This window comes from Podarcis pityusensis (assembly GCF_964106645.2).
Source record: "Podarcis pityusensis genome assembly, chromosome: 18".
NCBI classification, from domain to species: domain Eukaryota; kingdom Metazoa; phylum Chordata; class Lepidosauria; order Squamata; family Lacertidae; genus Podarcis; species Podarcis pityusensis.
Window position 1 is genome coordinate 4,867,986 of NC_138043.1, and position 12,597 is coordinate 4,880,582.

At 49.4% G+C, this 12,597-nt stretch overlaps 1 protein-coding gene across 1 annotated transcript in view; it reads left to right on the forward strand.

The window, feature by feature from the left end:
- LOC308467405 (guanine nucleotide-binding protein subunit alpha-11) overlaps positions 1 to 11,537 on the forward strand; it is a 34,091-nt gene extending 22,554 nt beyond the window's left edge. The window contains exons 6-7 of the mRNA XM_080989124.1: positions 3,812 to 3,965; positions 7,370 to 11,537. Coding sequence (XP_080845250.1) covers positions 3,812 to 3,965; positions 7,370 to 7,560 — 345 coding nt within the window. The 3' untranslated portion in view covers positions 7,561 to 11,537. The remainder of the gene's footprint in view (positions 1 to 3,811; positions 3,966 to 7,369) is intronic.
- The last annotated feature ends 1,060 nt before the right edge of the window (positions 11,538 to 12,597 follow it).

The following is a 12,597-nucleotide window of genomic DNA, read 5'->3' on the forward strand; positions in this document are numbered from 1 at the left end:
ATACATGTCCCTCAAAACTTGCAAAGAGGGGGTGCCTCAGAGGGTGGCGTGCTCTTGCTTGGCAAGTGGTTCCTCCAGACCAGGGGTCTGCAACCCACAGCTCCGGAGCCACATGTGGCTCTTTTACACCTTTGCTGCGGCTCCGGGGTGGATACTAGCGAGGGGAGGAGGCGCATTGTGCGCCCCGACACTCCCCACTGTGGTGGGCGCTGTATTGGCTGTGACGTCGCATGGGGGCGGTGCGTGCGTTAGTCACGCACCGTCCCGACGTCACCTTCCCGCCCGCCCGCTACATTGGAAGGGGCATGTACGCTGGTCACTGTTTTGAAGGGGAGTGAAGAACACACACACACAAAAAGGTAACTTGTTAATTTAATGTTTATTTCTATGAGGAGGAGTAATTCTGAGGGGTCAAACAAAGAAATAATTTTAAAAAGTGACTAAAAAGTTATTTTTATAATGACGAGTTTTGCGGCTCCCAGTTGTTTTTTTCCTTCGGAAACGGGTCCATGTGGCTCCTTTTGTCTTAAAGGTTGCAGACCCCTGCTCCAGACCGAAAATGGCGCCCCTCCCGTCCAAAATGAAAGGGCACCTCGGAGTTCTCCGTGGTGCCAGATGTCTGTGGCAACCTCTCATTTTGTGCTAGGAGCAGCAGCGACGACGGCTCGTTTCCCATCTGTGCAGGGAGGGGCACGAGCAGTAATAAAAGGTTGGGTGTGGGCCAGGGGTGGCCACTGGGCCTCCCGACTTGACCATCTGTGCCCCACAGGAGGGGCAGGAAAGGCTTTCCCTGCATTCGTGTTAAGCTCCGAGGGTCCTGGAAGGGTGCAGGATTTCTCTTAAGACGGAAGTCGCGTCAAACTGTCGGTGGCTCTTCCCTCTTCTCTCCCCCCCCCCCCCAGCCTTGCCGTACACGCTCCTTGCACATGAAAGGGTTAGGGACCAGCCCTGTGTACACACTCGTAACACAGCCTTGGCAGCCAGGCATGGCTCGAGCCCTCCTGGCGCTTGCCTGACACCAGTTGTTTCTGCCTTGGTTTTCTCGCACTGCTTAAAAGTTTCCTTTTCCTTTTATTGGAAAAAAAAGTGGGGTGAAACCTGGCTGGTACTGGTGGGTGGATTGATGAGGACAAAACCTCCGACAGAGGGCAATGTCCACGTGAACAGATCTGCAAGTCGCAAGTAATGCTACTTAGGAAAGCTCTGCTAGGTTACCTTTACTAACGCATCACAGTAGGCTTTTTCATTTCTTATTCAGTTTGCCCCGGGCTAAAGACTTTGGGGGACGCGGGTGGCGCTGTGGTCTAAACCCCAGAGCCTAGGGCTTGCCGATCAGAAGGTCGGTGGTTCGAATCCCTGCGACGGGGTGAGCTCCCGTTCCTCGGTCCCTGCTCCTGCCCACCTAGCAGTTCGAAAGCACGTCAAAGTGCAAGTAGATAAATAGGTATCGCTCCGGCGGGAAGGTAAACGGCGTTTCCGTGCGCTGCTCTGGTTCGCCAGAAGCGGCTTAGTCCTGCTGGCCACATGACCCGGAAGCTGTATGCCGGCTCCCTCAGCCAATAAAGCGAGATGAGCGCCGCAACCCCAGAGTCAGTCACGACTGGACCTAATGGTCAGGGGTCCCTTTACCTTTTAAGACTTTGGGAGTGAAGAAAACCTGACTGCCGATGGACCGCTCTATCAGAACAGCTGCTTTAAAGCATACACCGCAGTGGCCTAGATGTAACTGCGGCAGGAAGCCTCCATCTCCCCCTGCATCCCTGTTAAAAGGAGTTTTTTAATTGCGGGGTGTTTTTGAAAGGGGACCACGTGGCACAGTTGCCCGCTCTTCTGTGCGGCCGTTGCTCTCGAGTTGGGGGTCAGCAGAAGCCGCTGGTGGCGCCAGCTGCCCACCCCATCCACTGCTGGGTGATATGCAGAAGAGCTGCGAGGGTTCTTGACTTCCAGCTGTGTTTAGCAATAGCGGGAACAAAAAACTGTCCCGGCCTCCTCTCGGTTGGACTGATGAAATGAAGAAAGCTGTGGGAGCGAGGGCGAGAGGAGAAGGACCCGGGAGTGTGAAAGGACTGTGTGCTCAGTTCTTGTGCTGAAAGCAAATTGTTAGTCTGAGTGTGCATGCTGTTCCTGGACTCTACTCCCCTGCCAAGACACTATTTTGCACCAGGTTCCTGTTGGTGTGTCTCTGGAACCTGCTAAAATAGCTTCCGCAAGGCTGAAATGTGCCCGACAGCGCTTTTGAGTTGGTTCTCTCTCTCCCTCCTTCCTCCCCACTCCCTCTAGTAGCCCGTAGACTCGTCTGCAGACTGTCAGAAACTGGATGAAATTATGCGCACCCCTGGGGGAAACTAGATTTCGCCTGGGTCAGAGGAAATGGGGCTACTGTTCCTTCCAAATTTAGCATGCCTTCTAAAATCGTTCCCCTGACAGAGAGCAGGGTGAGGTGGAAGGAGTCTGCTTTTGGGGGTGGGGAGTTTGCTTTTTGAAACCTTGCTGGCATACTTAGTTGCCTTGGCAGGTTTGGTTGTATCGCAGGGCCTGAATTTGAGAAATAAATAGCACTCTCCACTTTCTGCGGCAGTTGTTAGCCCTTTACCAAGGTTGTTTTAGCTCTCTCTGCGTTCAGCCGTTTGGCAGAAGCATGTTCTGCTCTCTGCTGGTCCTGGATTTCCAAATCTGTATTTAGACCAGATTATTTGAATCTCATGTTTTTAATTTGCGATTCAGCTTTACTGTGCATCACCCCAGAGAGGGAACGTTTTGCGGGGGTGGCGGGGTGACAATAAAAATATCTCCTACTCATCGTGTGGGGTGGAAAATCTCCCATTCCTTAAGTTTTCATCTGTCAAAATGAATGGGTGCTAATTGCAGATACTGTGTTAGGTAAGCTTGGTGGTTTCAAAGCTCTTCGTTTCGTTGACTAAATGCAAGTAAAATAAATGGACTCATTGAGATCCCGCTGGAAAATTTTCTGGTGCAAACTGGAAAAAATTTAATTGAAATACTGCGCACATTTTCCAATTTGAAATTTTCCAGGCAACCCACAAAGCTGCATTGTCTCTCTCAATTAACTAGGGCAGGGGTGGGAACGCATGGCCTTTAGGATGCTAGCAATCCCCAGCAGCCTAGAGGGGTCAGGAATGATGGGAATTGTAGTCCTTCAACACTGGCTCCCCTTCCCTGACCTGCGTGAGATTGCACAACTCCTTATTTGCTAAACGTTACTGGCATACAGTGGTACCTCGGGTTACATACGCTTCAGGTTACATACGCTTCAGGTTACAGACTCCACTAACCCAGAAATAGTGCTTCAGGTTAAGAACTTTGCTTCAGGATGAGAACAGAAATCATGCAGCGGCAGCAGGAGGCCCCATTAGCGAAAGTGGTGCTTCAGGTTAAGAACAGTTTCAGGTTAAGAACAGACCTCTGGAACGAATTAAGTACTTAACCCGAGGTACCACTGTCGTTTGAAAGTAGTTACAGGTGAAATCTCGGGCACAGGTGAAAATGTGGCGATAACAGAAAAGGCGAGCAGCTGGGCACTGGCTATCTCCTGTTTGCCACGTTAAGCCAGATAAGGTTTTAATATGATTTTGGGCAAGATCTTTGTACTCAGCCCTTGTTTCTTCATTGTCCTGGTGGTACCAGTGGCCCATAGCTGAGGGCGCCTGGTGTAAAAGTATGCCTATTCTCTCTACCGCTTTAACAACACACACACACACACACACACACACACACACCCCACCGGTGATGCATTTTATCTCTTACCTTGTTGCAACCGTGACACCTCGAACCCCTCTTTTTCTCCTGGCAGAACCGTATGGAGGAGAGCAAAGCCCTTTTCAGGACCATCATCACCTATCCCTGGTTCCAGAACTCCTCCGTCATCCTTTTCCTCAACAAGAAGGATCTGTTGGAAGACAAGATAATGTACTCTCATCTCGTGGATTATTTCCCAGAGTTTGATGGTAAGAAACATTTATTTTTTAAAAAACAACAACACCCCGCTCTTACCAGTCTCTCTAAAACAGACTTGAAGTTACAAGAAAATAGATTCTGACTTAAACATCAGGAAGAACGTTCTGACAGCGAGAGCCGTTCGGCAGTGGAACGGACTCCCTCGGGAGGTTGTGGACTCTCCTTCCTTGGAGGTTTTCAAGCAGAGGTTGGACGGCCATCTGTCTTGGCTGCTTCAGTTGCAATTCCTGCACTGCAGGGGGTTGGACTGGATGACCCTTGGGTATCCTTTCCAATTCTGATTCAGGTGTTTTGGGTCACAGCTCCCATCTGTCCCAGCCAGTGCTGTTTAGGGCCGATGGGAGTTGTGGTCCAAAACATCTAGATCAGTTTTCTCAACCTGTGGGTCCCCAGATGTTGTTGAACTACACATCCCATCACCCCTAGCTAGCAAGGCCAGAGCTCAGGGACGATGGGAGTTGTAGTCCAACAACATCTGGGGACCCACAGGTTGAGAACCGCTGATCTAGATGGTATTACAGTGGGGAAGGAGAACTGGAGAGAACGCCAATACAGTGGTACCTCGGGTTACAGACGCTTCAGGTTACAGACTCCGCTAACCCAGAAATAGTGCTTCAGGTTAAGAACTTTGCTTCAGGATGAGAACAGAAATCGTGTTCCGGCGGCAGCAGGAGGCCCCATTAGCTGAAGTGGTGCTTCAGTTTAAGAACAGTTTCATGTTAAGAACGGAGCTCCGGAACGAATTAAGTAGTTAACCCGAGGTACCACTGTATATATCACATCTGGCAACCACTGCGCCCCTTTGGTTTCAGACAGTAGGTAGCCTCCTTGGCTTTTATTATTTATACCCTGCCCATCTGGCTGGGTTTCCCCAGCCACTCTGGTTGGCTCACAGCAAATCTAAAAACATCCAACTGTTAAAAACCTCCCGATACAGGGCTGCCTTCAGATGTCTTCTAAAAGGTGCGTAATTCTTTATCTCCTTGACATCTGAAGGGAGGGCTTTCCACAGGGAGAGGCGCCAGCACGTTTCAGCACGGCCATGACATTAATAAGTAGCAGTAACAATGAAGTCGTGCAACGACCATAAAAACAATTTACACAGTCCCATCAACTGCAACACCACTCGAGAGAGACGGAGAGAGAATTCAGATATAAGCCCCTTGAAAGAAACAAATAGGTCTTTCTAAGACCTCCAAAATGCAGGTAGCGCTGTGGGTTAAACCACAGAGCCTAGGACTTGCCAATCAGAAGGTCGGCGGTTCGAATCCCCGCGATGGGGTGAGCTCCCGTTGCTCGGTCCCTGCTCCTGCCCACCTAGCAGTTCGAAAGCACGTCCAAGTGCAAGTAGAAAAATAGGTACCCCTCCGGCGGGAAGGTAAACGGCATTTCCGTGCGCTGCTCTGGTTCGCCATAAGTGGCTTAGTCCTGCTGGCCACATGACCCGGAAGCTGTATGCCGGCTCCCTCGGCCAGTAAAGCGAGATGAGCGCCTCAACCCCAGAGTCAGCCACGACTGGACCTAACGGTCAGGGGTCCCTTTACCTTTTAAGGCCTCCAAAAAAACTGGCTTGTGGTAGTTTTCCAGAGGTAGAAGGCCTCAGGTTGAACTGTGGGCATATCCTCGGAGGGCTGAGAGCCCCATGTCTGAAACTCGAAAAAGGCGGTCCAGGCAGGACCAAGCTAGAAGGGCCCAATTGTCTTGGTTCTGCAAGAGGCAGCTTCCAAGGTCCCTGACACTTTGCCCCCCTAGCTCGAAAGTCTGCCAGGGGTTTGGGTAGTCTGGCTGGACAGGCATGTGGGCCACGTGATCTCTTGAATAGGCCATAATTGAACTGCAAGAGGGGTCAGCAAACTTTTTCAGCAGGGGGCCGGTCCACTGTCCCTCAGACCTTGTGGGGAGCCAGACTATATTTGGGGGCGGGGGGGAAATGAACAAATTCCTGTGCCCCACAAATAACCCAGAGATGCATTTTAAATAAAAGCACACATTCTACTCATGTAAAAATACCAGGCAGGCCCCACAAATAACCCAGAGATGCATTTTAAATAAAAGCACACATTCAACTCATGTATAAACACGCTGATTCCCGGACCATCCGCAGGCCGGATTGAGAAGGCGATTGGGCCGGATCTGGCCCCCGAGCCTTAGTTTGCCTACCTATGTCATAATACCTCAGCCAAGGTACATGGGGCCCTGCCGGTTTAAACACCTCCCTGTAGGAACCAATCAGTTTCTTCACCACGAAATCCCCTTAGGAGTTGGGGTGCTTCTGAAAACTATGCCTCTGCGGTGGTGATTGCCACCATCTTGACATGGCTTTGAGAAAGGATCAGGCATACTCCTGGACCAAGTTCCTCATCCCTAGCTAGCAGGACCGGTGGTCAGGGATGCTGCTATGGGGAGACAGTGTTGAGGGGTGCTCAGCTCGTACAGATCAGTTTGGCCTATCTCGCTTCTCCTCCACATTAGCCGCCAGTCCCTTTGTGTTTATGTAAATGCATAGGCTTCTTTCCACCTATAAAATCTCGGTTTGCAAATAGGGCCGTTAAAATTGACCCATAGCAATCGAAACACCCAGGCGGTGATTTAATTTTCGGCAGTGACGTTAAACCAGAAGCAATACTGCCGCCTCTCAAATCTCAGTGGTTGGGGGGACGCCAGGGTAAACATGAGTGGGAATCTCCTAATTGGAGCCATTGTTTTCCTCCTTGTCCCCACCCCATGTTTTCTCTTTTTTTCCCCAAGTAAATTTTTATTGTTTTCCTTACATATTCTTTTCCAACAAACCATATTAATGCCATACATTCCCTTTGACTCTGCCGAGTCGCGACTCCCCTCCCTCCCTGCAATTGGTATATTGAGAGTTTTTTTGGATTGATATCCTGGCTTTCACTCACCCTAAGGAGTCTCAAAGCGGCTAACATTCTCCTTTCCCTTCCTCCCCCACAACAAACACTCTGTGAGGTGAGTGGGGCTGAGAGACTTCAGAGAAGTGTGACTGGCCCAAGGTCACCCAGCAGCTGCATGTGGAGGAGCGGGGAAGCGAACCCGGCTCCCCAGATTACGAGACTACCGCTCTTAACCACTACACCACACTGGCTCTCTTTCTATTGTGCACATCATTCTCACATTAGTACTATTATACATTGAAGGTATTATGTCAATCCTGCTAGTGTCTTGACTTCTTTACAATTCTCCTTTAAATATTCAATAAATTTACTCCAATTATTATGGCATCTTTGATCTTCCTGGTCCCGGATCCTCCCTGACAATTTGGCAAGTTCTGCATATTCTGTCAACTTCACCTGCCACTCCTGGATGGTTGGTACGTCAGCCCCATCCCATGTTTTCTGTCTCCAACCCCATCCCATGTTTTCTTGTCTCTCCTCAGGCCCCCAGAGAGACGCCCAGGCGGCTCGGGAGTTCATCCTCAAGATGTTTGTGGATCTAAACCCCGACAGCGACAAAATCATCTACTCTCACTTCACATGTGCCACAGATACGGAAAACATTCGGTTTGTCTTTGCTGCCGTCAAGGACACCATCCTCCAGCTCAACTTGAAGGAATATAACCTAGTCTGACCTTCATTTGCCTGCCCTCTTCTTCCCCACCGCCCCCCCCGCCCCCCCCCCCAGGTATCCTCGGGAGACCTTTTGTTGTGAAGAAAGTTAAAAGACGAGAGAACCCCGTGAATTTAAACAAAACAGAAAAAATTGTATAGGGGGGGAAAGAATCTTGATTTTTAATGATGTAATGATTGCAAATTGATCTGTGGAGTGGCAAGGTCTTTGGGGTTATTTTCGTTTCGTTTCGTTTGCTCACTTGTCATCATGGAGTCTCTGTCTGCTCCACAGAATAGCTGGTGGTGATGATGATGATGATGATGATGATGATTTTTTTAAAAAACAAACAAATGTGCTTTTATTTCACAGTTTTAAAAAAAACAACAGGGGACACGTTTCCACTCTCTCTCTCTCGCACTTTGTTAATTTCCCGCTTTCTGGTCGACAGCCCAAGGTGAGCCTTCCTCTCGGACTCTGTCCTTCTGCGTTAGCCAATTCTTACTGTTCCTTTCTGTTCCAGCGATAAGATGGGAGTCCGCAGGCTTCTTGGCCAAGGCCTGGCAAGCGCTCTCTCTCTCGCTTGGCCGTGGAAGATACTGGGTGCTCCTTTGTACCTTCGCCTCGCGTGCCGTACGATTCCCCTGGAGCAGCTTTGCTTTTCTGCCGGGGAACTTTGGCGTCTCCTGCCCAAAAAGGACTTGGGGTTACCTGGATGACACCTTGGGAAGAACAGGAGCTTCTGTCTCTTTTAACAGTAGTGCAAAAAAACCAAGCTATCTCTTTTCCTTCCTCTTTTTTTTTTTGTACCACCTTAGTATAGATTCTCTTCCCTTCCTTATCAATTATGAAAGTTATATTGAGACTGTGATTTTTTTTTTAAATTATTGTACTATATATAGTTTGCTACATCATAACGCTGTACTTTTGTTGTTGATGTTCGTAGACTTACAAACCGAGCGATAGCTAACGAGCCTGCGGGGGGCGGGGAAGTGCCTGAACGTTGTTGTTGCCGTATTATCTTTTTAAGAGAAAAGTAAGCTCGCCGTAGGGAGTCTCCTCGCCCGGCGGGAGGACTCTGCCTGTTTCGCATGGCGGGGGAGCGGAGCCTAAATTGGGTTGTGAGAGAGATCTGAGGTTCTGATTTATTCTCCTAGATCCTCTCCCTCGCCCATATGAGTGTGTGCAACATGCCAACAACCGCTTGGGTTTGTAAGACAAACCCCCCCCCCCCAAAAAAGTGTCGATCCTTCAGGGGAAGGATCCACCAGGTTTTGTGGCTTGCAGAGGCTTCTTCTTTTATCTTGGAAGGTTCTAGGAAAAGAGTCGGAAGCTCTCTGCAACCGTTTGCCACCTCATTTGCCAGGGCTAGTGTGAGCGGTAGCTACCACTTAACCTCCCGCGCCCCTTAAACTTCCAAAAGCTTTGTTCCACCGGAAGCAGTTGCACAGGTATTTATTCCGGGGGTGGGAAGCCCACCTGCAGCGGTGGCAGGCCAGCGTCGGAACTGGCGAATCTGCTTTGGCCGAGACAGCGGTTTCAGCTTTTCAAAGCGGGGCAAGAGGAAGAGGTTCCGCTCCCGGACTCTCTTGTGCCAAAACGTGTTCTGCAAAGCCTGCTTTTTGGAAGCCGGCAGGAGACGGTGCCAAAAAAAAAACCCCACACAGCCAACCCCGATGAGAAATTCTTCGCTGGTTCGCCAGGAAGGAGAATCGCCACGGGGCTGGAGCAAGGGACGTTTTCGCGAGGGCAGGCGAGCTTTTTCAGTCGCGCCCTCTGGATGCGAGGAAGTAAAGACAAACACTAATGTGGCTTCAGGAGCGCTCACAGCCAATTTCTCAGACGCTACGGAGGACAGCCTGAGACTTCTACGTATTTCCGAACGGCCAGGTTGGGCCAGCAAAGGGAGTGTCAAATGTGCTTTTAAACGTCGCTTAGGGCAACACTAGGTAAACTTCTTTTTGCATTTTTCTCTCGACACTACTAAAAAACCCTAATTGCACGTGGATACCTGCAGCATTCCAGGGGGGGTTGAGGCGCAGAGTGCTGCCTCCAGGTTTTTCTGGGTCTGCTCCACGTCACCAAACACTACAGAAGAAAGCAGAAATGAGCCGTATTTCTTCTTTCGTTGCTTTTGGTTTTTTGGAAGGGGATTCCTGGCTTCTCTCGCACACCAAGCACCTCAAGCCTGATAAGTTCTTCACTTGGGAGACGGAGGAGGAGGAGGAGGAATCCCATGCACGCTGAGAGGTCCTGTTGAGTCGATGAAAGGCAAGGCAGCCTCTGCTTTCTAGAATAACATTCCTGATTTTGTCTAAATGTGTGTGGGGGTTTTTTGGGGTGGGGTGGGGAGTGACAACGGTGAGGGAGGGGAAGGCCTTCCTGCTTAGGCCAGGACAACCATGTCAGTTTTTGTCATCTTGCCAACTCTACAAGGGGAAGTTCTGCAGTTGCAAACGTGCCATGGCTTTCCTCTCGCCGTCGCTCACCTGGAGTCTTTTGCACACCTCGATCTGCAACGTCCGCTGCAGGCATTGGACGTGTGTACCTGAGAAATCTAGGAGCCGGGAAGCCAGGTTCTTGAGCTTAGCGTTTCTCGTATTGACTCTTTGGGGGGGGGGGGCGCTCCCTACCTGAATCCGGCTTGGCTTGTCGAACGGTGGTGGCCCTCTGCAGAGAAATGTCCGTTGGGCGACCATTGATGCCGCAGATTCGAGGGCGGAGCGGGATTCGCGCTCGTCGCGAAGGCGATGTTGGTTCTTGCAAGCGACACCCGCCACCCCCACTCGAGTGCTGTTGCAAAGCCTCCTTTTACGGACCAGCTTTTGCGATGGGCCTGGTCATCACTTGCTCTCAATGTGCCAAAGCCATCCCACAACGTCGTCCCTCTTTCCCCAGCTCACCCAACGGGAGCTGGTTTGGGGTTTCAGATGTGCCAGACCTGGGAGTTCTCGCGTGTAGTGGTGGTGGAGAAACTCGAAAAAAGAAAAAGGAAAAAAAAAAGCCGAGATGAAGGAGCAACCTGTTGACCAAGTTCTGATCACAGTGCACTTTAAACGGAAAAAAAACCAAGCCCCACTGAAGAGGCACCTGCTCTCAAACCCCATCACCTCCTTTTAGGAAGAGGATTGTCAAAAATACACACCCGCCATCATTCCATTTCCTTGTGATCAGCCCCTCCGGCAAACCACCCCTCCCCCTCCAACTTCCACCGTGTCTTCCCTTTCCCTTCCCGGAAGCGAAGAATTATTTGTTTGTTCTTTGCCTTCAGTTGCATGTTTAGTTCATCCCTTGCACACTGTTTTTGTTTTGCTTTTTATAACTACTTTTAAAAACAAATGCTTTCCCCCTACTTCTGGCCATTAATTTGTACTACGCTTCACTGAAAGCAAAAAGGTGGTTTTGAGTCCAACAGAGGTTCAAGTCTGTAACTCAGTACTCTCTGTATGTATGTGTGTGTGCGTGTGTGTGTGTGTAAATTTTTTTTAAGCGTTTATGGTTTGTGCCAATGCCCCATACTTCTTTTTTTTCTCCCCCTTTAGTTACCAGAGACTCTCTCTTACAAGTGTGGTGAAAAATTATTTGGTTATACTTGTATATTATAAGAGATCCTGATTTAAAAAGAAGAAACATTTAAACATCCTATTTAAAGAGAACGGAAACTACTATATATATATTAAAAAAATGCTGTTTTTAAAAGGGAGGGGGGAAACCTTTTCGTCATTTTGAAAATTGCATGTGATGTTTAACGCGTGAGGGGGCAGGGGGTGGGTGGGAGGGGATTCTGAATCATGTGGCCCGGGATCAGTTTTTTTGGCCCCCCGTCCTTGTCTCTCTCTTTATTTCTGTCCAGTCTGTGAGGCAGGATCGGGGCCTTCCCGGAACCCATCAGTTTCTCTCGTCTCCTGGGTGCTGACCCTCGTTGTTTAGAAGTACCTGATGGAAATCAATTTTCATATCTTTCTCCTGAAATAAAATTGTTTGAAATTGGAATAAAATCTGTTCCTTACAAAAAAAAAAAAACAAACAAAAAAAAACACCCCTAACATACTTCTCGGCCTGTTTTCTCCCTTCCCTTTTTCGATAGAGTTGGGGTGGGACAGGGTAACAAAACTTCCAGCAATTACGTCACCTAGGATATACAAGTCCATGAATATCACTAGCCCTGAGTTTGTTTTTCTATGAGTTGGAAGGGATCCTCCAGGAATCCCAGGTAAAAGAACCCCCTGACACATGGTCCATCCAACCTCTGCTTAAAAATCTCCAGGAAGGAGAGTTTACCACCTTCAGAGGAGTCCCAGCTTTTGCCGTCAGAAAGTTCTTCCTAATGTTTAGTCTGAATCTCCTTCCTTGTAAATCCAAGCAAAGGAACTCCATTCTCTGTGGTTTGGAGGGCGGGAATTATTTAGCCGGCTGCCAAGAACTAACCACTGGGCGCTAGGTGTTATTTCAGTATTCTAAAATCATGACGATAAAAGTTTCTGGGAGGGATCCGAGATTCCCGTTTCGAAATGGGAAAAGAGGATGCCTTTAGATGGAATACGGGTCTCTCTCGTGACACTAGAACATTTTTTTCTTCTTCTGCCAGCTCCACCCTGTTTGCAAGGCAACCTGCGAACCATTCACCCCAACCCATCAGTGTGGTAGGGAGATCTGAGCGGCTGTCTCCTCTCCCAATAGGGGCAAGCAAAAAAGGCTGGTGTAAGAGGGGGTGTTGGTAATGGGTCCCCCCCAAAAATTGGGCGTGTGTAGGAGAGAGATCTTGATGGGCAGAGCAAGATCTAGATGCCAAACGCTTCAACTGCCTGCTTTCAAAGCTGTTGGCTTTGTTGCAAATCAGAGCACTTAAACCTGTACAGTGGTACCTTGGGACACATACGCTTCAGGTTACAGACTCCGCTAACCCAGAAATATTACCTCTGGTTAAGAACTTTGCTTCAGGATGAGAACAGAAATCGTGCTCCAGTGGCGCGGCAGCAGCGGGAGGTCCCATTAGCTAAAGTGGTGCTTCAGGTTAAGAACAGTTTCAGGTTAAGAACGGACCTCCGGAACGAATTA